Here is a 27,432-nt window from a genome sequence, read left to right on the forward strand (position 1 = left end):
CGCCTGCTGTGCAGGGGACACGGGTTTGATCCCTGGTCTGGGAAGATCCCACATGCCGCGGAACAACTAAGCCTGCGAGTCACAACTACTGAAGCCTGTGCACCCTAGAGCCCACATGCCATGACTACTGAGCCCGCGTGCTGCAATTACCGAAGCCCACGAGCCTAGAGCCGGTGCTCTGCAACAAGAGAAGCCACCGCAATGAGAAGCCCACGCGCCACAACGAAGAGTAGCCCCCCCGCTTGCAGCAACGAAGACCCAACACAGCCAAAAATAAATTAAAAAAAAAAAGAATGAAATGGCAAGCCACAGAGAAAATGCCTGCAAAAGCAATAAAGGCTCAAAGCCAAAATATAAAATAACTCTTATAAAGCAGTAAGAAAAAAGTGACCCATTAGAAAAATGACCAAGAGACTTGGAGGGGCAATTCACAAAATAAGACACAGAAGTGCCATGTCATAAGCATGTGAAAAGGTGTTCAACTTTATTTGTTGTCAGGAAGTCCAAATTAAAACCACGTTGAGATACCAAATATCTAAAACTAAGAATGCCGCTATTAAGGGTTGGTTCTGATGTGAAGCCACTGGAACCCTCATACACTGCTGGCAGTGCATATTGTTATTCCCACTTTGGAAAACAGTTTGACGTTATCAACTGAAGTTGAAGATATGCATTCCCTGTGACCCAGCAATCACACCCCTGGGTGTATGTGCAACAGAAATGTGTCCAGTGTGCATAGGAGACATGAACAAGAATGCTCATAGCTGCACACCTTGTAACAACCCCAAACTGGAAACAACCGAAGTGTCCATCAAGAGACAATGATAGGTTGTATATTCACACAACAAAATATTATACAGTAGTAATGGATGAACAACAGCCAGACACAGCAACGTGGATGAATCTCTCAAATAAAAGAAACCGGAAAAAAGCCAGACACAAAAGAATACACTTAGGTAAAGCTCAAAAAAGGACAAAACAAAACCACAATCTTTAGATGGTAAAAGAAAAAAAAAAGAAGCAAGCAAATGATTACCATGGAAGTCAGGAGAGAGGTTACCTTAGAGAGGAAGGAGGGAATTGTGACCACAGAGGGTCCTGCAGGGGATTCCTGGGATGCTGTCAATGTTCTGTTTTTGGCCTGGGTGGTGGGTACCCGGCTATTTTATGACAAGTCTTTAAGTGGTATATTTATGTAATGCAACTTTCTGAGTGTGTGGTTTATTCAACTGAACTATGTGAAATTGACAATATTCAACCCGTTTTAACTTAATAGTTAAACCTACTGGCAATTTCATATGGTTCAACCTAATATTTCATAATTAAAAATAACTTATATTAAGTTAAGCAGCCATTCAAAATGATGGGCATGAAGGCTATTAATAACTTCATTCACTCATTTACCCATCAAACAAATATTTCCTGGGAGCTTGTTGTGAACCAGGCATATTTCTAGGCACCGGGATACAGAATAAAATTTGGTCCTGGTGCTCACATTCTAATGGGAAGATAATGTATAAACAGATACTGAAACATCTGGAACGTCATATTGTGATAAATGCTATGAAGAAAAACAAAGCAGAATAAGGATATAGAGAGGGATGAAGAGAGATTTTAGGAAGCACAGTTAGAAAGGCTTCTCTGAGGAGATGACATTTGAAAACGCAGCTGAATGAAGTGAGAGAGAGAAACCATGTGTAGCCATGGGAGAAAAAGCCTGTGGCAGAGGAAAGAGCAAGTGCACAGGCCCTATGACTGGAATGTGCATGGCAGGATTAAGGAACAGACCAGTGTTACTAGTTCAGAGTGAGGGAGGGGGAGAAGATGAAGACACGAAACAGGAGAAGTAACGAGGGACCCTATGGCCAATGCAGCTTTGCAAGGGACTTCAGATTTTACTCTGAGAGTGATGAGAGGCCATTGGAAGGTTGAGAGCAGGAAGTGGTAGGGTTTGATTTATAGTTTAGAAGGAAGACTCTGGCTGTTCTGTGGAGGAGGGAGTTGAGGCGGGGTGGAAGCACAGATTCCTGTTAAAATGCTACCACAGTGTCCAGGCAAGAGATGAAGGTGGCATGGACTAGAATGGCCATTTTGGAGACAGAATCAATAGATTTTGCAGATAGAACCCAGATAGGATTTTTTTTTTTTTAAATCTTTCTTACTTACTTATTTATTTATTTATTTACTTTTAGCTGTGTTGGGTCTTTGTTGCTGTGCGTGGGCTTTCTCTACTTGCGGTGAGCGGAGGCTACTCTTTGTTGCGGTGCGTGGGCTTCTCATTGTCATGGCTTCTCTTGTTGTGGAGCATGGGCTCTAGGCGCGCAGGCTTCAGTAGTTGTGGCACATGGGCTCAGTAGTTGTGGCTTGCGGGCTCTAGAGCACAGGCTCAGTAGTTGTGGTGCACGGGCTTAGTTACTCTGTGGCACGTGGGATCTTCCCGGACCAGGGCTCGAACCCGTGTCCCTTGCATTGGCAGGCAGATTCTTAACCACTGCGCCACCAGGGAAGCCCTATAGGATTTTTTTGATGGATGGCATATAGGGGAAGAGGAAGAGGAGTCAATAATAAGTATAATATTTTTCTTAAAAATAGAATGTGCAATTCTATATTTGATCAAAACTCTTCAAAACATGTTCTTAAATTACTTCTGTGATGAGGAACTTAAATACAGCAGAGCCTAAGAAATGCAGTTGGGGAGACGGGATATTTTCATAGATGGATGGATAACACCATAAAAAAAGCAGAAGCTAATTGCCACAGGAGGTAAGGAAAGGAAGAGACCTCAGAGGCCTGGACGAGGCAGGAAAGTCTTTACTGAGGAGGCTGGAGTTGAAATGTGTGTTGAAAGAAGAAGGTGGAGTTAGTCCAGGTGAGGAGCAGATTGAGAGCTGAGCCTGGGGGCTCAGTACAGGGTGGTAGAAAGGGCAGGAGCTTTGGAGTTGGAGAAATTAGGCTCAAGTTCAAGTATTGCCACTTACCACTTGGGTTAGAGTGAAGGTTAGATAAAACAACTGTAACTCACCTATTAGGTGCTCAATACAGGGTAGCTTCTAAGGAAAGCTCTTTTTTAATATTCAGATTTAAAATTTTTTCAGATTTTTCTATTTTTTATTTTGGGGGTTGGAGTGGGGAGTTAGCTCCCCATTCACCAGAAATTACAGCAGAGACAGGAGAAAATAAGCTACTGGGAAAAGAGGAGCTATTAGTAATCTAGACTTGGACATAGCTGGGAACCCTTGAGTGAGATAATCTCACACTGATTGAGAGCCCAGAAACTTCCTTTTCATCTAGGGATGGTGTCACATAGTCATATCTCCCTCTGCTGGTAGAATTTGGTGTTGCAAGGTAAACCCAAATCTTGAATTACTTGCATCTGGAAATTTGCAGGCCCCTGGGAATATTGAAGCACTAACTCTGCGTTCTAGGTGTGGTCTCACCCAGACTGTTACTGAGACCATACTGGAAGAAGATGCTGGTATGGGAATCCCCCGGGAAAAAAGAACTTTCATTGTCAAAGGAAATGAAGCAAAGGGAGCTTCTTCCTCCTACCAAGCCAACGATGGGTCTGGACTCTTAGGAAACTGTCACTCAAACCAGGACTGAGCAGCAACTGTTCTGCCATCTTCACGGTAAGCTGTCCCCATGGCATAGGGGAAAGACCCCCAGGGTTTCAGTTTTGGAGTCTGAAGACTGACTATGCCACTTGGTGACTGGGTTTCCTTCCTTAGTCACTTAATTGGCCTAAAGCTTAGAGTCCTCACAATATGGGGATATTAATATTTTCCCCTTTCCTGGGGTTGATGTGAGGATAAAGTAATATAGATGATCCTACTCTATTAACTGTAAATCACTCTACAAATATAAGAGTTTATTACTGTCACTTCTTTGTCTTGCCTCTCCATTTTCTTGCCCTGAAGGTCGTGGAGCATTCATTCATTTGCTTAGCAACTGATACTGATTACCTAAAGTATACAGAGTTCTGTGCTAGATACGGGGAAAGGAGACACAAAGACAAAAATCACAGCTCCTGTCTTCAGGGGGGCACATATATGGTGAGGGAGACAGATTCAGTTAACCACATTACTAGTCAGACTATGAGTACTATAAGGCTAAACAACGAGCTATAGAATCATGAGGAAAGGAAAGATTAATTAGAAAGTAGAATCAGGGGAGTCAAAGAAGGTTTCCCAGAAGAGGTGATATTCATATGAAGCACAAATTCATATTCATTCATTCATTCATATTTATTTTGTTTATTTATAAAAATATTTATTGAGCATATCTATGTGCCAGGAATTAGACTACACATGGTCCCCAACTTATGATGGCTCAAATAATGACTTTTTGACTTTACAATGGGGAGAAAGCAATACGTATTCAATAGAAACAATGCTCCAAATTTTGAAGTTTGATCTTTTCCTGGGCTAGTGACATGCAGTATGATATTCTCTCCTGGCTGGGCAGTGGCAGTGGCAGTGAGCCACAGTTCCCAGTCAGCCACGCGATCATGATGGTAAACAACTGATACACTTACGACCATTCTGTACCCACACAACCTTTCTGTTTTGCACTTTCAGTACAGTGTTCAATAAATTCCATGAGATATGCAACACCTTATTATAAAATAGTCTTTGTGTTAGATGATTTTGCCCAACTGTAGGCTAATGTAAGTGTGCCGAGCATGTTTAAGGTAGGCTAAGCCATGGTGTCCGGTAGGTTAGGTGTAATAACTGCATTTTTGACTTAAGATATTTTCAGTTTACGGTGGGTTTATCGGGATGTAACCCCATCATAAGTCAAGGAAGATCTGTAGTAATTGTGGATACCAAAATGAATGAAACAGACATGTATTGTCTTCACAGAACAACAGAGGAGGTAGATGAATAATTATTTAATTACAATTATGCTAAGTTCTATAAAAGAAATACAGGGAACAATGAGAACATTGTTCTCAAAGGGACATAACAGCTCTGTAAACAGCTGTTATGTAATACAAAGGGACATAACCTAGGTGGGGAAGTCAAGAAAGGTACCCTAAGGAAGTGACATTCAAGCTGAGAGCTGAAGGATGAAGATCAGGTATCTAGGCAAAGATGGTGAGGATAAATGTTCTATGTAGCAGAAACAGAATGTGTAAAGGCCCTGTGGTAGGAGCTGGAAAGGAGGTGAAGAAGGCCATTGGAACTAGAATACAGGGAGCAAGGAGGAAAGTGGCCTGAGATGAGACAGGAGATATTGGGTAGGTACCAGGTCATGTAGGGCCTTGGGGGCTGCATTACTGATTTGGACTTTAAGAGCAACGAGAAACATTGAAAGTTTTAAAGCAAAGGGTGACATGATCAGACATGTGTTTTTAAAAGAATACTTTGTAGAGAATGGATGGGTGGAGGTAAGAGTAGACCTAGGGAGACCAGATTGGAGGCTATAGTGGGAGGCCAGGCTAGAGAAGATGATGGCTTGGATTATGATATTGGCTGTGGAAATGGAGAAGTTGACAGATCTGAGAAATATTTACGAAGTTGAATTGATAGGATTTGGCATTTGAATAGATATGTTGAGGGTGGGGGAAGAGCTGTTTACAGAGCTAGGGACCATTCTTGGAGCAGCAAGTTTGGAGGGGAGGATGATGAGTTTGGTGTTAACAAGTAGAATTTCAGGTACTTGGGAGCTATCCAAGTGGCTGTATCAATTAGAGAACTGAATATATAGAACCGGAGCACAGAGAAGTCTGGACTGGAAACACAAATTTAGGAATCATTTAGACACTTAGTGAAGCCGTAAGCTATAGTGATCACTAGAGGGTGGCATTGGAAGAAAAAGAAGACTTAGGACCATTCAATGGTTAGAGTTGAAAGAGGTCAGTTGGTTAAGGATTGCTGAAAAGGGAGACACAGGATGTGAACAACCTTAAATGCAAAGGACAAAAGGAAGGAAAACTACTATTTCTTGAATGTCTTTTATGTTCTGGGAATTTTCATATTCATTATCTTATTTAATCCTCATGTAAACGCTGTGAGCCAGGTAAGCATTCCTATCCTCACTTTTTCCACTGAGGAAATAGCTGGTCAGAGAAGTTGAATAATTTACTTACTGTCACACATTGTAAGCAATGGGATTCCAATGGGATTCCCTCCTGTGCTGGAGGATCTGGGCAAGTGCCTTGCCAGGTAGTGACATTGGGTGGGGAGAACAGGGCCAGAATCCCTTTTACCCAGCGCTATAGTGCCAAGCAGGTAAGCCAAAGCAGAGAAAGGGTAGTCCAAAAAGCAAAGCCAAGTGCAACAGGAAAACAGTTCAAGAGCCAAATGGTCCATTCAGAAGTCAGGTTGCCAGAGCCAAGAGAGGTTAGTCTACAGAGCCAAAACCTCACCCAGTAATTGGTCCAAAAATCAAGTTAATCACAAGCAGTAGAACTTGATCAAAGAGAAGGCTGAGGAAGGCCAGGAAACTTCAGAACTGGGGAAGCCACCAGCTAAGCCTCAAGCTTCCAGTTGAGCTGGCATTTGGGTCCTGGGTATTCGAAGATGGGGAAGAGGTGAGGAGACAGGTTTTGTAGAGTTGAAGAACTAAACAAATAGGCCCTCGAGAGGATAACATGACTGGAAATGTTTTGTGGAAAGATTCTTCTGGTGCCTCTGTAAAGAAGGGCCTCAAGGTGGGAGAATATGGACAACTCGGATGCAATGGATAGATTCAACTCCCCTCTGCAGAGTGGAACATGGGTAGGACACTGGCTTGGTCCCTGGGCTTGAGGAATCATACTTGATTTGTATCCTAGAGGAAAAAATATGAAGACCCCAAAGTGGAACACCAAACACAGGCCTGGTCTGTCAAGGATTCTCAAGGAAGCAGGAGCTGTCAGGCAAGCCAAGCCAGGACACATGCATGTATTAAGGGCTTACTTAAAAATGAGTCTTCTCATTGGTACAGAACTTCAGGAGGATCAACTTCAGAACTTCAGGAGGATCAGAACTTCAGGAGCCTCAAAACCACTTTAAAACTAATTGTTTTAAATAGATGAGGAAACTAAGGCTAGAGCAAGATAAGTGACTGCCCAAAGTCACACAGTTGGATGGAGATTAGAACTGCAACTTGAGTCCAAGTTTTGTTTTATGCAAAGTCTGTGTCTCTCCCTGTTAAGGAAAAGAGATTGGTCAGGGAAGGCTTCACAGAGGAGGAGGTGCTTGAACTGCCCACGCAGCAGGGCACCAAGTACAGAAGAGTAACAGGGTGCTCCTGGCAAAGGCACAAAGATGCAACACAGCACAGCCAGAAGGAAACGAAAAATGGTTCCTAAACTTGTGAGCTCCTTGAGGACAGGAAGGTCCAGCTCCTAGAATGAGGCCTGAGGTTTAGCAGGCGCTGGGTGACTGTTTGAAGGAATGACTGTGTGGAACAGAGTCTCTCTAGGAGAGTAGCTGGAAGTGAGGCTGGGAAGTGGCAGGAGTCAGAAGACGGAGAGGCTTTTATACAATATGGAAGGCTGGTGTTGGAGGAGGGGAGGGGACGAGGGTGCATGTGCGGAGAGGATGTGTGGAGAGACTCAGCTGGAAGCTGGTTCCAGGAGAGAGAAAAGGAAGGCCAGAAGTAAACCAGGGTAGGGAGAGGAAAGGACAGAGTCAAGAAACATTTAGGAGTTAGAATGCCTGGCAACACCCTTACGGGGAGGGGTGACATGTACGAGTCAGCCGGCAGAAAGGCAGGAGCAGAAGAGAGACAGAGGATGCTGGTTGTGGAGGAAACAGGTGTGGGTAGCGGTTACGCCGCATCCCACCCCCCACCCCCACCCCCAGCTAGGCTGCAACCTCAACAGTCACTCCGGGGGCAGAACGCCAGAGAGGGAGGGGCCTTCCGGACTGGAGAAGTCATTAGCAACCTGCCAGAACCGGGTTAACAAAGGCAGGACTACAACTCCCAGCATGCTCCGGCCCAGTGGGGTGACGGCGGGCGGTGGCTGCGCTGCACCCGTCTGGTGCGCACAGGACCTGGGTCTGCACCGAAGCCTGTCATTCCGGAGGGGTCTGTGGGGGTGCGAGCGGGCATGCACCCGGGTCCCCAGCGCACTGGCGGCGCAGGGCTCGCGATTCCCGCCCCACGGCCCCGCCCCTTGCCCCACCCCAGCCGGGCGGCTTAGCCGGGGCCGCAGCGCGGCGGCAACATCACTCTCGCTGCCGCTGCTCCGCCCCATCGCCTTCTGTTTTTCTCTCTCATTCTCCGGTGGCGACGGCGGGGAAGGAGGAGGCAGAGGCAGCAGCAGCCGCGCTGGCTGCAATGAATGATCCCCCAGCTGGGGGAGAGGACTCCAGGTGAGCCTCTGCCCTCGGGAGGGCCGGGACCCCCGGTCGCCCAGGACTTGCAGCCCCCCGCCATGGATCCCTAGAGGAGGAGGAGGACAAGGAGAAGACAGCTCTGCCGCCCACCCCCATCCCATTTTCCTCTTCCTTTATCTCATTGTTGCCGTAGCTGTTTACGGCAGCGCTCCCGCTGCCCCAGCATGGGGCGGGCTCCGGGTACTGCCATTCGGTGGGCGCTGCTCCCGCGGCTGTCCGGCGATTCTGCCTAATTCTCCCTCCGCAGCCGGTGCAGCGAGGACTGGAGAGCGGTGGAGGCCCGGACTGCAGCAGCGACGGGGCCACCTCCCAGCATCCCCACCCTAGGAGGCTACAGGCGGATTGAAGAACGGCGCCTGGGGGCTGGGCCGGCCCCGCCGATCCGGACCTAGGGAGGACAGCAGGACCGCCTAGGCTGCGGAGAGGGGTGCGGGGGTCAGGAAGGACAGAGCAGCAAGATGGCCAGTAAAACCAAGGCCAGTGAGGCCCTGAAGGTGGTGGCCCGGTGCCGCCCCCTCAGCCGGAAGGAGGAGGCTTCTGGTCACGAGCAGATCCTGACCATGGACGTGAAACTGGGCCAGGTGACACTGCGGAACCCCCGCGCTGCCCTAGGGGAGCTGCCCAAGACCTTCACCTTTGATGCCGTGTATGATGCCAGCTCCAAGCAGGCAGACTTGTATGATGAAACCGTGAGGCCCCTGGTAGACTCGGTGCTTCAAGGTTTCAATGGCACCGTGTTTGCCTATGGACAGACCGGCACGGGCAAGACCTACACCATGCAGGGGACCTGGGTGGAGCCCGAGCAGCGCGGGGTCATCCCCAATGCCTTTGAGCATATCTTCACCCACATCTCGCGCTCCCAGAACCAGCAGTACTTGATCCGGGCCTCCTACCTGGAGATCTACCAGGAGGAGATTCGGGACCTGCTCTCCAAGGAGCCTGGCAAGAGGCTAGAGCTGAAGGAGAACCCTGAGACAGGCGTCTACATCAAGGACCTGTCCTCCTTCGTCACCAAGAATGTCAAGGAGATCGAGCACGTGATGAACCTGGGGAACCAGACCCGGGCGGTGGGTAGTACACACATGAATGAGGTCAGCTCCCGCTCCCATGCCATCTTTGTCATCACCGTGGAGTGCAGTGAGCGTGGCTTGGATGGCCAGGACCACATCCGTGTGGGCAAGCTCAACCTCGTGGACCTGGCTGGAAGTGAGAGGCAGAACAAGGCAGGCCCCAACGCAGCTGGAGGGACGGCCACGCAGTCCACGGGTGGTGGCGGTGGTGGAGGTGGTGGTGGTAGTGGAGAGAGGCCTAAGGAAGCCTCCAAAATCAACCTCTCGCTGTCAGCCCTGGGCAACGTGATCGCTGCTCTGGCGGGCAACAGGAGCACCCATATCCCCTACCGGGACTCCAAGCTGACCCGGCTGCTCCAGGACTCTCTGGGGGGAAATGCCAAGACCATCATGGTGGCCACCCTGGGGCCAGCCTCTCACAGCTACGATGAGAGCCTCTCCACCCTGCGCTTTGCCAACCGGGCCAAGAACATCAAGAACAAGCCCCGGGTGAACGAGGACCCCAAGGACACGCTGCTGCGGGAATTCCAGGAGGAGATCGCCCGCCTGAAGGCCCAGCTGGAGAAGAAGGGGATGCTGGGAAAGCGGCTCCGGAGGAAGAGCAGCCGCAGGAAGAAGGCCGTGTCAGCCCCGGCTGGGTACCCTGAGGGGCCCGTGATGGAGGCCTGGGTGGCCGAAGAGGAAGATGACAACAACAACTACCGCCTGCCCCAGGCCACCCTGGAGTCAGCCTTGGACAAGAACATGGAGAATTACCTGCAGCAGCAGAAGGAGCAGCTGGAGGAGGAGAAGGCGGCCATCCAGGATGACCGCAGCCTGGTGAGCGAGGAGAAGCAGAAGCTGCTGGAGGAGAAGGAGAAGATGCTGGAAGACCTGCGGCGGGAGCAGCAGGCCACAGAGCTGCTCGCAGTCAAGTACAAGGTAAGAGCCCCCGAGGGAGCAGGGGCTCTCCAGAGGTCCCCAGAGGGATCTGGGTTGGCAGACTTTTCTTTGAGGGTCTGTGACCTGGCTGGAAGCAAAGCGTCCTGCCCTCCTGCCAAGAGCTCCCCTGGAGAAGGCAGGCAGATTTCTACGACTCTGGACTGCCAGGCAGAGCCTCCCTGGAGCACCTAGGAGGACACACACACACACACACACACACACACACACACACACACACAGCAAAGCAGCAGGCAGTCCCTCAAGCCAGTGAGCTTGGGCTGGTCTGACCTGCTGCCTGTCCGTCTCTGCCGGTGGCCCCCAGTACGGTCAGGTCCAGGGACAGCCAGGCAGGCACTCAGCCTCGTTTGGGTGTGGGTTCTCGCTCTTGCCTGGCCGCCTCCCTTGGGACGTCCTCCCTTTGCAGCACCATCAAACCTCACGCCATTTTACTATCTGACGTTTGAACACTTCACAGTTTACAAAATGCCCCACATACATGATCTCATTTGATTCTTATGGTAGCTATCCGGGGTCCTGGTTCTTAAACCCCCGTTTTACAGGTGAGGGACCAAGGCTCAGAAAAGTGACATGACTGAGGTTCCATCCTACAAAGTGGCAGAGCTGAGCTGGAACCAGTGGCCCTTGGGCGCTTTCAGTTCTTGGATGGCGAGGCAGGATTATACACGGGCCCTGCTCCCTGTGAAAGTGGTCCAGTGGTCCCCTGGGCCCATTGCGTAGAATCTTAGGAAGGAAATCACACAGAAGGTTGGAAAGAGCACGGAGTTCTACGCTGGAGACCTGGCGTCTTGGCCTAGCTCTGCTACAGCTCATTGAGTGACCTTGTGTACGTTGCTTCTTCCCTTCCTCAAGCCTCAGTTTCCCTTTTCGTAAAATAGAGAGTTGGCCTGGGTGATCTCTGAGGTTCTTCTGATCTGAGAAACAAACCAACTGGCCCCCACACCCAGGCCTCATCCTAGTAAGATCCAATTCCCCATTGCCCTGAGAGATATCAGGGCCTCAGCGTCCTTCCTGAGCTGCTCCCTTCCCTGGGGAAGCCTCCAGGCCCCGTTGGAACTAAGCTGCAGAGGCCCCCTGCCTGGCCAACCACAGACCTGTTAAGTTTCAATGCTGCAGATGCCATGACTCAATGTTCTAGGCATTTCCAGGTCCCTGGAATCCTTAACACTGAGGGTTGGAGGAAGAACGCAAGGAACCGTGAGCTGATGACTTGCTGGGGAGAGCAAAACATTACCAGTTCTTACTCCCTCTCAGGAGTGTGGGCTGGGGGGCAGGGAAGCCCTGCCTGGGAGGGAGAGTGGCAACGGCTGGAAGAGGGACAGATGAGCTACAGGCCATTGTCTGTGTTATGGGAATGTGCTGCTACACCAGCGGCTCTGGCCTTGCTTATTTAGTATTTAATTCACCTCCAGGAGCTCAGCAAGGGTTATGCTGAGCCGCTTCCTCAAAGGGATTGGTACATTTGGGGTCCTCCTGGGAGAAGCAGGATGTTAAAAGCAGGACAGTTAGACTCAGCTCTCCCAGGAGGAAGGGAGTCCAGGCAGTCCAGTGCTTCCCACCAGGAAATCTTACATGGGCAATCTGTCATCAGTTTCATTACCAAGAGCCCCACCACTACCCCTTACTCTCTTTCCCCACCCACCCTTAAAGCTGGGGGGCAACGGAGGCTAAGAGAGTGCACTTCAGCCCTGAGGAAATGGGTAGAAGGGATGAAGCGAAGGATCCAATGGGATTTCCCATTGTTGGCCACTCCCTGGCCCCCTCAGTAAGGTTCTTGGATCTAAGGCAATGTGGGGCACGGATAATGGGGCTGTCAAGAGATCAGGGCGGCCAGCGCCAGAATTCTTGTATCAGAGGCATAGCCCACAGAATCCCCCATCTTACAGCTGCCAGGGGCCTTCGAAAACCGAGGCCCAGACTTGCCCAGGGCCACACAAGTGAGTTAAGGAGAGCCAGACTCTTTATACTTGGTCCGGCTTCTTTCCATGACACCAGAGTCCTGATGTTGTTAACCTGTGCTACTTGATAATCAGAGTAATTCATTTTTACGTAACTCTTTTATGTTTTAATCTCACGGAATCCTCCCAGCAACCTCAAGAGATGAGTATTACTATCTCCATTTGACAGTGATGAAAACCAAGGCTGGCGACTGTCTCCGTGACCTGGGCTAATAGGCAGGCGGAGCCAGGACTGGAACCCAGGTCTTCTGATGGCCCCAGACCTGTGCTCTTTCCAGGTCTCCACGGATTCCTCCACATTTGCTCTCTGTGTGACTCGGGGCAGAGACCTTTGCCCCTCTAGGCCTCAGGTTTCCATTGGCCTGATGAGGGGAAGTCTGACACAGCTCCCTGAGGACTGGGTGAAATGGTCATTATGTGCCAGGCTTTCAGATATAAGTGAAGGGGGAGGGGTGCCTGGGAAATTCCAGGAGGGGAATGATTCCACATCCTGTGACTTCTTGTCACACCCAGCCCTGGACAAACAGCAGCCAGCAAGCCCTGAATGGAGCCTAGATAGAGGACCCCGACCTCCCTGTAGTCCTTAAGGCACTGGTGGCTCAGTGTCAGATGTTTCTAGGATAGAGGAAACAATTTGAGGGCTCTTGAGGGATCCACTGGGTAATGAGGAGAGGAGCATGTGAGAGATAATCCCAGGCCTGCCCATTTCACAGGGTTGTGCTGAAGATTAAATGAGATCATTAGTGTGAGGGCATTTGAAATATGTTGAAAGCACTACATCAGTGGAGGGCGTTAGCAGCCACTGGGTGGCTTCTGTCCGCCAAGCAGGGGTCCAGTGATCTCTAGGACTGACATCTTCGTCGTTGGCTTAACGCTTTCCTTCCCCTGCCATCCCGGCTGCCTTGCCATAACCCTGCAGCCCTGGGAACAGCCAGGCGAGGAAGATCCGGGAGCCCTCTGAAGGCGGGAGCTGCGGTCCCTCCTGGAAATTAGCTGAGCTTCTGCTCCCCATCTGCAACACACTCCGGCTCCCACTTTCTGAGTTTCGACAACTCCCCTTGTCGGCCTCCCTCGTTCCCTTCGCCAAGTTCGCACCACCCCTGGGGGCAGCTGAGCGGTAGCTGATGCGACCCAGTGCCCTCATTCACTCTCTCTGACTCATCTTACAGTCTGTCTCGCCTGTTTTCCCTGCCCGCCACCTCTAGGCTCCCCGTTCCCTTTGTTCTCCCCTCACTGTGTACAAACACCATGCCTGTCTCCTTGGAGCCTCCTTTCATATTTACCTCGGGCCTCAGGGGATGGGAGGGTGTGCAAATGTCTGAGGGTTTGTGATTGTCATCAATGCCCTGTTTATCAGTAGTCATTAGCCATCCATACTTACCTCGTGTCTCCGGGAGGCGGGGCTTGATAGCATACTAGACCTGAGAGGTAGGGAGACTTGGTAAAGTCACAGGCAGACCCACAGCTGAGGTTATGCCTCTGCACAATGGCAACTCCAGTGTTTGTGCACAATGCACGTATTGCAGTGAGGACTGGGGTGCCTGTAGCTTGATCGGGTGAAGGCCCACTTTAACTGTGCAAGGAACATTTTTAATGACTGTTTTAATTTTGAGCTTAATTTTTTGAGGGCTCGGGCTAGATGATTTCTAAAGCTTTGATTCTAGATCTTTAGAGGGAAAGAAGAGTATGTAGGGGAGGCAAGGGCTGCAGATGAGACAATATGCAGGCTGGAACTGACAGGAAGAGGTAGAAACAACAGCACTGCTTGTTGATCCCCAAGTAAGTAGGTCTGGAGGGAGGGGGCGGGGTGCTGCTTGGCTAGAGCCCAACTCTCTCTGTGGTGGGTATGGGAAAGAGACCCTGCAGAAGCCGCCCCCACAGCCAGAGGGATGAGGTCACTACAGGGAGTACAGACCGCATTGAATTTTTACTGTCTATTTGTGGGTCCCTCTTCTTCCTCCCATTTCTCAGCATTGGCATTAACCATAAATAGTTATGCAAGAGGAGTTTCAAGCCCGAGAAACAATAATAGCAAGAATAATGCCATTTACTTAACACTTGCCACGAGCCAAGCCCTATACCATATATTGTATACAAATTATCTCATGTAATCCCTACAAGCACCTTCCATGAAAGGTGTTATTCCTGTTCCCATTTTATACATGAGAAAACTGAGGTTTTATGACTTGCCCAAGGCCTTATGGTTTGTATATGGCAAATCTAGTTGAGCCCAGGTTGATTTGATACAAACTTGGATCCTCTTTTATGCTTAAAGAATCAGGAATATTGGGCGGGGAACTGGTTGCTGGGGAGGTGGTGAAAAATGCCAGGAGCTGGTGTAAACGTGTTGAATTTAAGGTGACAAGAGTCCCGTAGGCAGCAGGAGGTGGAGCAGGGGAGTTTAGAAGCAAGCACAGGACTGGAGGAGTTTGGGGGCCCATCTGTAGAAGAGGGCTCAAATGAGACCCCTGGCCATCTGTTCTGGACCCTCTCTCCCTTTATGTAAGTGACTCCCAAATCAAGGTCTCCTGTCCAGGTCTTTGCTGACCTTTTTTTGTAGAGTGCAGTTTTCAGAGCATGGATATCAGAATCAGGCAGGCCTGGGTTTAGTGATTTACTAGTTCTGAGACCTCAGTTTCCTCATCTATAAAATGGGATAGTAACGGTACCTATGTCATAGTTCTATTGAGACGATGATAATCGACATTAAAGCACTTTGCACAGTTCCTGGCATGTAAGTGTTTGTAAATAATAACTTTAATACTGTTATCTTCGACTGCTTAATGGATGTTTTCACTTGACTACCTTCCTGATATGTTAAACACATCACATTTTAGTCTGGCATTCAAGGCCTGCCAGAGTCTGGCTGTAATATATGTCATCAATCTCGCCTGCCTAAGCAAGAGATAGGAGAACCTAACAGCCAACTCGTCTACCCCATACTTTGAACTCAAGATGTACCTCACTGCCCTCTGCTGATTGCACTGTTTTTGTATCCTCGATTGTCCTGGTAACCAGGGAGTGGGAGTTATGGGAGCAGGTTAAGCTCAATGTAAAGAACTTCTTAATAGTTAGAATTGATCTACTTCTAGAGATAATGGGCTCCAATCCCTGGAAGTGTCCGAGGAGAAACTGAATGTCACAGTTGCTCTAAAGGGATTCATGTACCGGAAAAGCCATTGAACTAGGTGATCTTTAAAGTCCCCTCCTCTTCAAAGTCCTTAATTGTTAAAAGTAGTATTTTTAAAGCAAAATATAAAATGTTCGGTTCATCTTTTTGAAAATTAAGGTGACAGGATTTAAACGTTAATGTAGGAATTCAACCAATAATAGAGATATTTCCAGCTCTCTATCATGGCCAATTAGAGAAAGACAATGAGAAGAAGAAAATGGGAGGAAAGACAGGAAAGAAGTAGAGGGGGACAGTGAAGAGGGGAAAGAGAAATGGAGTCACAGAGTCGGGAAGAAAGAAGGAGAGAGAGTGCGTAAGGGGTGGACAGCAGGGTTTCTGGGGAGAAGAAACCCCAACTGGGAGAGAAAATGCTCTGGAGGAGAGAGTGAAATAGTATCGTTCCACTCTCCTGATCTTGAGGTTAGTCTCCAAATAGGGCTGTGTCCAGCCTCTAGAGACTCCCCGATAATCTGGGGAGCGTCTACGATCCCAAAACTGGCCTGGTTCCTTCCACATGTCCTCAAGGACACCAGCCCCATGCCAGACACTCTGAGACGTACAGGGCCGGGTCGTCAGGGAACTGTGTGCACCCGCACCTCCATTCCAGCTGAGTCCTCCATGATCCTTAAGAAGCCTCACCGTAGCGAGTGACCAGAGCTCCAGGCTGGGTCTGGTATCTAGGTCAGAGTCCATGGCCTCTTGGCACCGTTGGGAGCAGTAACTTTCATTCCTTCGTCTCCCTGGTGCGTGTGGTCAGTTAACAGAATTTCCATGAGCTGGGGGCATTTGGTAATATAAAGATTGGACCTGCAGGAAGCGTTTAAGACTAATACATTTGCATCAGAGGTTCTGCGATTCAAGTTATGCTGGGGCTCAGCAGGCCTTTTGGTCCAGTGTTGGGTGTCTCTTGCTGTGTGTTGGCTGGCGGAGTGTATTATCATATTGCCCTTAGTCATCTCCAGCCCCCGGATAGCGCAAGACTGGATGAAGTGGCTGTGATAATGTTCTCATTGTGCTCTGAGGACTAGGAGGAAGGGCCTGGAATTCAGCGGGAGAAGGGTACCCCCTCCCGTCTGTGCCCTGCCAGCCTGCTGTCCCTGGCCAGTCTGGGGCACTTCTGGGGCCAGCTGGGCCTGAGAGCTGCTGAATCAGGTAGCCTGAGTAGATAAGAAAATGGTCTCGCTTCCCACCAATCCAGCCCTTCAGACATGGGAGCTGCACAAGGCAGACTCCTGTGCTCAGAGCTTATAGGGCACCTGTACTGGTGCTTTGGTGTATATCTAGAATTTTTAATACCCCGAGGAATTCCTGGGCATTAAATCCTGGTCAGACTGAAGACTTACTTTCTAGTTGTCTCCTTTTCCTCTCAGATGTACTTAACTGAGGGGTGCCAGGCCCTGGGTTGAACTGTTTCTGCGGTGGTAGGTAATGGACCTGCATGCTTTCTCCTGTCTTCAAGTGAGCCGGCAGAATAATAATAACAACAACAATTGGAATAATAACGATAGCTACCATTTCTTTAGTGCATGTTTAATGCCAAGTACTCGCTGTATTCTCGCATTGTTTTATTCAGTCTTCACAATAGCACCATGAAGTAGTAGTGTTTTAATCTCCATGTGACAAATGAGGATACTAAGGCACAGTAACAACGAGAGGACAATCCAAGGTCACATGCCTGTGAAGTGTTAGCACCAGCATATGAGCCTATGTCTGCTTGACTCCAAAGCCCACCATCTTCCCCTCCACACTGTATCACCAACTCAGAAAGGAAGGGTTCATGCCAGATCCCTGGCTGATAGGCCCCAGTGGGAGCTCTTGTCTGCTGAGATGCTTAACTCAGCTCTGTCCTTCCACATGATGCAAACCCCCAGCCTCTGACCTCAGCCTAGAGCCATTCGTTCATATAATCGGCAAGTCTTTTTTAACACTATGACCAAGAATACAAATCAGTAGATAGGGTTAACTTTGTCTTTAAATTGTTTAAGTTTCTGGAATGAATCACAAGAACTCACTAATAATGGTTATCTCTAGGGATTTTAATAGGAAGGGGGCTTTTATTTTTCACTTTATAGGTTTTTTACAACAAGCATATATTACTTTGTTAATTAAACAAAAACATATCTAAAATTTTTAAAGGGGAAAAATATATAAAAGAAATGTGTTAATACATGGTTAGAAGATTGGCTTAAATGAATAATTGAGGGAAATCCAGAGTTGATAATAATTTTTAATGATACCCAATTATTGGTAATCCCGTGACTTTGGACAAGTCACTTCCCCTCCCAGGGACTGTAGGAAATGATCAGTAGGTGATTCCTTTCTTTCTGCACCATTTGCCTATTCATCTTGGAAGCAGCGGGTCAGGAGCCCAGGGTGAGAGAGCAGCCTGGATGAGGGGCAGTGAGGGCTGGAAAGGAATGACCAAGCATTACCTGGAAGCTGGAGGCTGAATGACCCAGGATCTGTAAAATACTGAGTCTGCACTTTATGGACCCTTAGGTCTCATCCGTTGCTGGCTTTGTTGCGTTCTGTTGTCTGGCTGGGTTTGCATCCCTGGTGCTGGAGAGAAACCCTTTAGCACAACACAAATAAGTGAGGGAAGTAGGGGAGAAAGACAAGGTAAGGATCAGATCTGAAGTGCTCATGGTTTTCTTACTCAAGTAGATGGGCTGATTTTTTTCTTCCTGCTTGTCTCCAAGGTGGACTGAAGCATTTCTGGGCATCCATACCCTGTCCAGTGCAAGGCTGGAGGTAGAGTCCAGCCAGTATGTTTTCTGATCCCTAATTGTTCCTTCTTCTTGATGAGAGAATTACTAGCATTTGAAAGACCATTTATGTAGTTTTTTGAGCCATCCAAGGAGACGCAAGGCAGGAAACTCAGACTCGGTTTTCTGATTTATGTTCCCCAAGGCAGAGAACCACTGAAAATAGCACTATTCTTCCCCTCACCATTGTCTCTTTCATTTCTTTTTCCCTTACTGCTGGTTCCTTGAGATCTATAACCAGTGGCCACAAAAGGAGAAACAGGTCTGTGATGGTAGGCATGGCCGTATTTCCTAAGAGGTGGGAGCCAGGATTGTTGCAGTAGTTGTTTTGTTTTGCTCTTTGTGATGAGTGGTGGGTAAATGTCAATGAGGTACTGAAACAGCAAGTAACCGCTGACATTTGATTGTACATTATCATTTACCAGGTAGTTCCACATCTGTTATCCAACTCACCATTCTTACCCAAAGCCTGCAAGGTTAGTGGGTATTTGCCCCATTTTACAGATGAGAAAACTGAAGTCCAGGAGCTGATGCCCTAGATTTCTTAGCAAATAGGATGGTAGGGTGTGTACCAGGATTCAAGTTCTCTGACTGACATGCCCAGTGCCCTTTATATCTTTCCACCATGGAACTTGTGAGGTAGCCCTTCCCATGAGCATTAGGGTTTCAACCTCTCTGGGGACCCTAGTGTTACTGACGACCTCCTCCCACACACACAGTTAAGAGCTCTATCCTGCTCATCTCAGAGGCCCCTATAAGAACTTCACACAGGCAGAAGCATCTTCAGCAGAACCCTGCCTGTTTCATCTGGAAGAGAAAGAAATGGTGCCCTGAGCTTTCCTGATGGTTCCTTAGGTGGCAAAGGTGCTAAGACCAAATGTTGCTTTTCTCCAAGGCACCTTTCTGCCTGAACCCAGGAGAAATCTGTGGAACAAGAAAAAGGGCACTGGACTTGGAATTAGGAGGCTGGTGTTTAAATACTACTTCTGCCACTTACTGGCTCCATAACCTCAAGCAAGTCACTTCACCTGTCTGAGCCTTAGTTTCCTTTTATGTCAAATGGGGATCATACTCGTTATCTCATAAGGTTCTTGTGATGATGAAATAGGATGATTAATGCAAAAAGGACGTAGCCCAGCCACAGGCACATGTCAAGTTGCATCTGAGACTGCAGTCTCCTGCAGAATGTCATAGATTAGCTGGCAGTGGCAGCGCAGAGCCTGTTTGGCTTCTCTGTAAAATCATCCTTGATGATATCTCCTCAGAAGGGTGGCTGTCTGGGCCTGGCTGTCTCCATTCTGGCTTTCCAGATCAGCACTTAATGAGTGCTGGGGTCTCCTTTCTCCTCCTGATTTTGCACTTCAATTGCTCCTGGAATGGGAAAAGGTGAGCCTCTGAAAATCCCAAGTTGTATCTGCAAGCTGACATGGTCCCTGTGGTGATCTTGGCTGTTAATTGTCACAGCAGCTGACCTGCCTCTCATACCTGGAGTCAAGGACCCTAATCGAATTGGGAAATTATTTGGAGAGTGCATAGTCAATATAGGAGCAGACACACATACCGATTCCTTATTTATGAGACTCCAGGCTTAGAATTCTCCATCTCTGGGCCTCAGTTTTGTCATCTGTAAAGCAAAGGGGGTTGGGGTGATTCCCTGAGGTCACCTTAGTTATCCGGTGATTCGTTTCCCTCTTGCAAGAGTCAGACCGTGTCCTTGGAGCTCCCAGCCCTGTCTTTTCCACCCCACAGCCTCTGCTGGCCTTTTAGTTACAACGGACATATTTAGAACCAGTAGAACCAAACCCAGTCCTGTCCACAGGCCCCACCCACCTGGACTCTTTTGCCCTGAGACATCACAAGGGCAGCATTAACTGGGGCAGCTGAGAGCTCTAGGGAACTTTTCCTGGGGACTAGAAACCCCATATTCTGCTTAGTACCCTCCCAGCCTGAAGTGGGCCCAGGGATTTGAGGCGTCCCTGTCCCTCCCTGCCCTCCTTAGGTGATTAAAGTTAAAGACAGAGATCTCTGAGGAAAAGGAGGAGACGGCCACTGGTATCCTCCGAGAAATGGGGGAAAGCAAAAGCAAAAAAAAAAAAAGCTGTTTCTAAGCAAAGAACTGCAGCCCTGCATGACATATTTCAGAGGGTGGGGGGGTGAAACAGGCAGCAATGAACTGAGACTGGGGAGAAGGGGGCACTGAGGCCCTGCACCTGGATTGGGGCCCACCCCCATATTTCGTGCCAGGACCAGCCCCGTCTTCTAGCACAAGGAAGGTTCTGTCAGGCAGGCTTGGCTGACAGTGTGGGCTGGTCCGGTGGGCAAGACTTGGCGAGAAACCGATAAGGCACATTCGGTTGTCATTGAAACCACATCTGTGTCGGGGGGGCAGGGTTAGGCAGAGAAGCATAGGGGCAGTGGACAAATGGAACGGGGTGATAGGGGCGGTCAGGCATCGTCCAGGAGCTCTCTTCATGGAGCCCAGGGCCCGGCCAGAAGGAGACATCCTGCAGCGAGATGTCCAGGTCCAAGGAGGAGGTTTAACACGAAGCCTGATGAGCAAGAATCAGCGCAGAAACCAGCCCTGGGAATCATGTCACGGGGGTGGCAGTGGGAGGAGGGTTGGAACTTGGAGGCCCTGGTAGTCTTGGCTGATGCATCAGATTCCAGGCCTGATTGGCAGCTCAGATTCTGCCTGACAATGTCCAAATGGGTTTCTTGAGCTAGGTGTGGGCAGCTGGAGAAGGTGTGGGCCGAACAAACAAAGAATTGTTTTGAATCAGGTCCATCTCCTCACTTTAAAATCACCAAAAAAAAGCATAAAGGAGCATTTTGTAAAAGGAGAGATCAGACCTTTGCAAGCCTACCGCAAAGGTATAGAGAATATAAAATAAATGGGAGGCTCAATTTTATATCTCTTATTAAGCAAAATTGAAAATCATGATAATACTTCATGACTATGACATTGTAATAAAAATGGTTCCATTATTTATTGCTGGCAGTGGTTTAGAAAGGTAACTTGACAGTATGTTCTAAGATATACGAAATGTTTATAACCCTTTGTCCACTCCTGAAATTTCCTTCTAAGAAAATCATCTAAAAATGCAAAAAATTGGGAACTCCCTGGCAGTCCAGTGGTTAGGACTCGGCGCTCTCACTGCCGAGGGCCTGCGTTCAATCCTTGGTCGGGGAACTAAGATCCCACAAGCCACGCTGCTCGGCCAAAAAAATTATATGCACAAGAGTGATTATTGTAAACATTTACCAAACAACCAAAATATCTTATAATGGGGGTTAATTAAATATATTATAAATCATCCACTCTAAACATTATGCAGTCATTAAACATATAATCATAAACCTTATGGAAGTAACAGGAAATTCTTGAGATATTTGATGAAATGGAAATAGCAGGACATAAACTTATATTTATACCATGTCTATAGATGTGAAAAAATGATGTGTGCATGTGGAAAAATCTGGGGAAAAAAGCTAATTAATTAGCTATGAGGAGGAATACGTGAATTTTTTCCCATTTTGTTTTATTTCTGTGATTATTTGATGTTAGTGCAATATTTTTTTCTGAAAGCGGAGAAAGACAATAAAAGGTTAAAAATGTGTCCCCAGAATCCTTTAATGAACTGTGAGGTATTTAATCCAGTGCCCCTGAGATAATACATTCCATAAATTTATTACCTTCTGTAAACAGAACTTCTCTTTGTTCTAAAACTCAAGGTACAAGCTCTTACTCTCTGTACCAGGGATTGATTGGAAAAGCCTGGAGCTTTCCTTGTCACACCTGTTTTGATGGTATAATTTCCAGGTCCATCCTCTTAACCTTTCTTTGTCTTTGCCAACTAAAGAGTCCTATTTTTTTGAAGTCTCTTACAATAGCCCTTGCATGGTTTTAGCCGCCCTTCTCTGGATCTTCTCTCTCCTTCAAGTCCCCGGAGATGCAGCAAGGGACTACACACAGTACTCCAGATTCAGCTGCATCATAGTTTTATATTAGGGTAGAATGATTTTTGTTTTGTTTCCAAAAAGCCTTGGTGATGGTGCCTGGCCAGATGCTATTAGCTTTTTTAGCTGTGGCAGCGTATTAAGCCAACGTCTTCTGGGAACAATAGAGAATTACTCCCCCTCTTTTCCCTCTGTTTTGGTTCATAACTGATCGCTCACAGCTATCATTTAATGAGTAGAGTGAAGATTACTTTTTCCCAAAATGTAAAACTCTCACTGAAGCTCATCTGCCATTTTTTGGTCAGCTCACATGGCCTAGAAATTCTCCTGCTTTTTACCACCTGCAAGAATCTGAGGGCATCTGTGAAGTTGGTATTTCACCTGTGCACCCTTTCTTGCATGATTTCTGATGGAAATCAGTACCCCCATTTAACATTTGGACATTTTTCCACCTAAAGAGGTGCCTGTTTATTTCTGTTTCCTTTCCCTTATCCCCCTCCCCTTTCTCTGTCTCCTCACCCCCTCCCCCATGTAACTTTGAGTAACCTCTGATGTAGGACCTTGCCAGGAGCATTTTAACCTCTAAAGTTCTGGCCACTGGCTTCCCCATGGTCTGAAATAATCTATTTTGTCCCGGAAAGAACTCTTGAAGATTAGTCAGACATGATTTCCTCTTGCTGGAAACATGTTGCTTTTCTTTTAGCAGGTTCTGCTTCCTAAAGCACACCACACATTGTCTGCAGTAGGAAGAGCATGGACTTTGGAGCCAGGCAGACCTGTGTCTGGATTCTTCATATAAATTGAACAGCTGTGATGTGACCTTGGATGGATTACTTAACCTCTTTGAGCTTTCAGCAGAAAAATGATGGTGTTAATAGTATGCCACTTAAAACATATTGCACAAGTCACCTGGGGATCTCGGATGCTGATTCACTAAGTCTGCGTAGGGCCTGAGATTCTGCATTTCTAACAAGTTCTCAGATAATGCTGATTCTGGGGACTGCTAAAAGCAGTGATTCCCAAATTTGCACACTGAAATCCCCTGGGAACCTTTAAAAACCACCGATGCCTGGACCTCACCACCTGCCCCATCCATTTCCAGTTTAACTGGCAGTGGGATGTAGCCTGGGCACTGAGCCTTTTAAAAGCTCCCAGGTGATTCTAATGTACATCAGAGTTTGAGACTCACTGCCTAAAGGGTTATTAGCAGAAGTAAGTGTGAGACACCTGGCACATAGCAGGTGCAAAGAAAAGAATGGTTTTCTTTCTCTTGGTGCCTTGCCCTGTGCTTCTCTCTCCATCCTCATCCCCAGTCTTTACATCAGGTAGGAAAAAGCAGGGCATCATCTGTCGCCCTGTGTCTTCCTTACTAGAGTCTTCTCTAGAGCATCTGGCTTGGGAGTTCTCACTGCCAGTTGTGAGGGGAAGGGACCAAGATAACCCTGCCGTGTGGCCTGGCACTGGGAGTTTTAAAAGCTCCCCAGGCGATTCTAATATGCAACCAATTTTGAGAACTAGTGTCTTTCTATTCGGCGGCAAAGAGTGAAGAACACTAGGGCCACATAACATGCCAAGGGAAGTGTGAGGACTCAGGGCTGGAGTGGGCAAGTGTGTCCTAGAATGGGGGACCAGGCCAGACACCAGGTCCCCCCAAGTGCCCTTACAGTTGGAGGGATCAGTTATCCATGGCCTGCAGCAGTCGGGGGCTTCCTCTGTGGACAAGCAGAGCTGCTGCCTTCCTCCTCCCTCCCTCTTCACACCCAGCCCATCCCTCCTGCCAGGCTTCCCAGATGCCCAGACCCTGCTGCTCTGCCCCGTAGCCAGTGCATGTGGGTTGACCAATTGAAGGAGAAGCTGAGGTGAAGATCCACTTCTGCTCTGGATGAGTGAGCCCAGAGAAAGGACCTGGAAGCCCCCCTCTGAGGCTACCCCAAGGAGTCCTTTCTGTTCATCAAACATATTGAGCATTTACTATGTGCCAGGCACTGTGCTAAGTCCCAAGGCTCAGATCCGAGTAAGACATGATTCCTGACCTGAAGGAGCACACAGAGGAGACAGGATGTAAACAAATGATGGGAAAATAGTAGGAAAGTGTCCTAGCTATTGAGGAGGCCCAAGGGAGGAAATGTGCAGAGCTAAGGGAATCAGAGAAAACTTCCCAAGATGCTCAAGCTGTGTCTTGCAGGAGAAGTAGCCGTTTTCCAGGTGGATGTGAAGCAGGGAGAGAAGCCTGGTCTTGTGAAAAGGCACAGCCCACTCAGGGGGCTGGGATTCTTTCGGCAAAGCTGGAGCACAGAGCACATGTGGGGAGTAGGTGAGACCAGCCCACGGGGCCAGTAACTGCTACAGACTTTGTGGTTCATCCTGCAAGGAATGGAGGCCCTTTCAATAGTTTGCAGCAGAGGAGAGGCACGTTCAGACTTGTGTGGTTGGCGGATCCCCTTGGGTGTCACGTGGAAAGGGCTGGAAGGGGAAACTGAGGTGGGGGGAGATCCTGGCAATGATCCAGGTGAGTCACGGGGACCACAGTGAAGTGAGCCGTTGTGATGAGGATGAAAAGGAGGGAAGGAGGTGAGCTGTACCAAGAAGACAGACTTGATGGGATTTAATGACTGGCCAGATGAAGGGGGTGAGTGAGCTGCAGGGCGGGGACTCAGGTGAGGTGGGTAAGGTGCCTAGGGCACACAGTTTAAGGAGTCACTCATGCAAAGGGTGGACAAGTGTGACCGTGAGAGAGAAGGAGTCTGTGCCGTGGAGGTGGGTGGATGGTGAGATGTTAGCCAGGAGCAGGGCCTGGGGGAGGTACTAGTGCAGCCCTGGCTACGCTGCCACGGGGAGGGTGCCTTGCTTGGCAACAGCTCCCTCTGAGGCTGCGTGGGGCAGCTCTGACTGGCCCTGCTTCACTCAGTGTCCTCTGTCACTCTCACACAGCCCAACCTCTGACCCCACAAAAGCAACCTTCAACCCCTGTCCCGCTCTGTCCTCCGTGACGGATGGTACAGGGACCCCCTGCTCCCCTATTCTGCCAGCACTCCCTGCTTGGAGAGCCCTCAGGCAGGTCAGTGGCTCAAGGTGATTTCAACCTTCCAGGAGGCCTGGGATGAAATCAGAGGACAGCTGGCGTGCCCCGGGCAGCACCCTCTGACTAGCAATAATGAAAATGCGTTTTCTAAAATTAATTAATTTATTTATTTTTGGCTGCTTTGGGTCTTCGTTGCTGCACGCAGGCTTTCTCTAGTTGCGGTGAGCGGGGGCTACTCTTCGTTGCGGTGCGGGGCCTTCTCATTGCGGTGGCTTCTCTCGTTGCAGAGCACAGGCTCTAGGCACTTGGGCTTCAGTGGTTGCAGCACGTGGGCTCAGTAGTTGTGGCTCGCGGGCTCTGGAGCGCAGGCTCAGTAGTTGTGGCGCACGGACTTAGTTGCTCCGCGGCATGTGGGATCTTCCCGGACCAGGGCTCAAACCCGTGTCCCCTGCGTTGGGAGGCGGATTCTTAACCACTGCGCCACCGGGGAAGTCCCTGAAAATGCATTTTAATGTAGTCACAACTTACACAGTTCCCCCTAGTCCTTTATTATTTAAGCTTCAGATTCAGCCGGCTCCTATGGAATGTCTGTGCCAAGCGCTGGGTGTGGGTCGGGCTGGGTGTGCTGCACACAGCGCAGGGGCTCAGTGGGGAGACTGGCGGGGAGCTCAGATCTCACCCTTGTTAACTAGCTGCATGACCTGAGGCTAGTTGCTCTCAGTTTCTTTACTTGTTGCCTGGGGTCTCTCTGGGGGTGAGGATGGAGACACCTGGCAGGTAGCGGTAGCACTCCGCAGATGTTTGCTGGCTTTCCTTCCCGGAGCAGAGGCGGCTCCAGGGTTATGGACGTGAGAGGTGTCGGATAACTCGGCCGAGACCTTGCAGTTGGTGGGTAGAGCCCAAGCCTTTCTGGCCATCTCCAAAGCTCATGCTGCTTCTGGGGCCCCATGTGCCCCTTAGTGCTGCAGAGTCTTCTCCCTTTGGCTTTTCTTCTGTTTTCCAGCTGAAGATTAGAGCCTTTCCTGCTGCCTGTGTGAGAACCCCCTTCCTGAGTCAGGAGCCAGTTACCTAAAGGGCCGGGCTGCCCAGTGACTGTATCCGGTGTCTCCCCGCCTCCTAACGCCAACTGGGTGCTGTTGCCAGGATTAGATTGCCGCCCGCACTCCCTTCCCAAGCATGGTGAACCAGCCTTCCGTATATCCAAAGCAAAGCTTCCATAGCCAAAGCAAACAGATCAGGTGCCCTGTATTCTCTGAGGGATTCCCTCTCTTTGTCTCACCTAATGGTCCTGCTGAGAATGGGAGCCTTGTGCTGGGGCCCAGGAGGCTGGAGGGGAAAACTTCATTCTTGGTGAGGGTCATGAGGCGCCTTCTGGGACACATCTTCTGTCCCCTCCTGGAAGGACCACAAAACAGGGAAGCCAAACCTCTCAAGCTGGGGCTGCTGTGGCCCTTTGAAAAGCCCCAAAGCCCATCTCTTTACCCCTCTGTGTCCCCAGGCCATGGAGAGCAAGCTGCTCATCGGGGGCAGGAACATCATGGATCACACCAATGAACAGCAGAAGATGCTGGAACTGAAGAGGCAGGAGATTGCCGAGCAGGTAGGGCTGGGGGCTTCAGGTCCCTGGGTTGGGTGGGAGGGGGCGCATGGCGTTGAGGTCACACAGGGGTGCTTAGGGCAGTGAGCCGTCATGGACTCAGGATCCCTGGAATTACAGTGCTGAGAACCTAAGGTATGCTGCCCTGCATCCCATGGGTTCACTGCCCAGGTGGTGGCTCTCCATGATGACAGCCTCCGTAAGGCACCTGGTACTAATTCCTGGGCCTTCCACAAAGGTGTGAGTTCTTTGCCAACTGCAGGACTGTGTCCTAAATCATCAAGAACCACAGTTTGTTGGTCTTACCAATCAATTGTGATACTACATGGGAGAGGCTGAGGCAGCTGGAAAGCCAGTATCTGGGCATCGGTATACGTGGTTGACACCCCTGCAATGCCCCAGCTGTTAGGGCTGAGGTCTTCCACGGGGGGCAGTGCCTTGGCAAAAGCGTGGCCATATGAGCTGAGAAGAAGGTCCAGAGAGGCTCCATTGAGGATGGGGTGGGAGCAATGGATGTGGGCCATGGGGTGCTCCCTGCTCCCTCCTGGCCCCTGTGGTCATGACGAAGCCAGGTTCCGTGCTAGGCAGAGCTCCCTGGGGCTTCCCCAGTACATGCCGCTCC

At 49.1% G+C, this 27,432-nt stretch overlaps 1 protein-coding gene across 2 annotated transcripts in view; it reads left to right on the top strand.

Moving 5' to 3' along the window:
* The first annotated feature begins 8,194 nt into the window (after nt 1-8,194).
* The window catches only part of KIF3C (kinesin family member 3C), a 33,933-nt gene continuing 14,695 nt past the window's right edge, over nt 8,195-27,432 (top strand). Inside the window, exons 1-2 of one of the 2 annotated variants that reach the window (XM_036873791.1) lie at nt 8,195-10,321; nt 26,712-26,813. In XM_036873791.1, coding sequence (XP_036729686.1) covers nt 8,789-10,321; nt 26,712-26,813 — 1,635 coding nt within the window. In that variant the 5' untranslated portion in view covers nt 8,195-8,788. The remainder of the gene's footprint in view (nt 10,322-26,711; nt 26,814-27,432) is intronic. The other variant, XM_036873790.1, reaches the window with a different exon arrangement.

Source organism: Balaenoptera musculus, chromosome 13, assembly GCF_009873245.2.
Source record: "Balaenoptera musculus isolate JJ_BM4_2016_0621 chromosome 13, mBalMus1.pri.v3, whole genome shotgun sequence".
Classification (NCBI taxonomy): domain Eukaryota; kingdom Metazoa; phylum Chordata; class Mammalia; order Artiodactyla; family Balaenopteridae; genus Balaenoptera; species Balaenoptera musculus.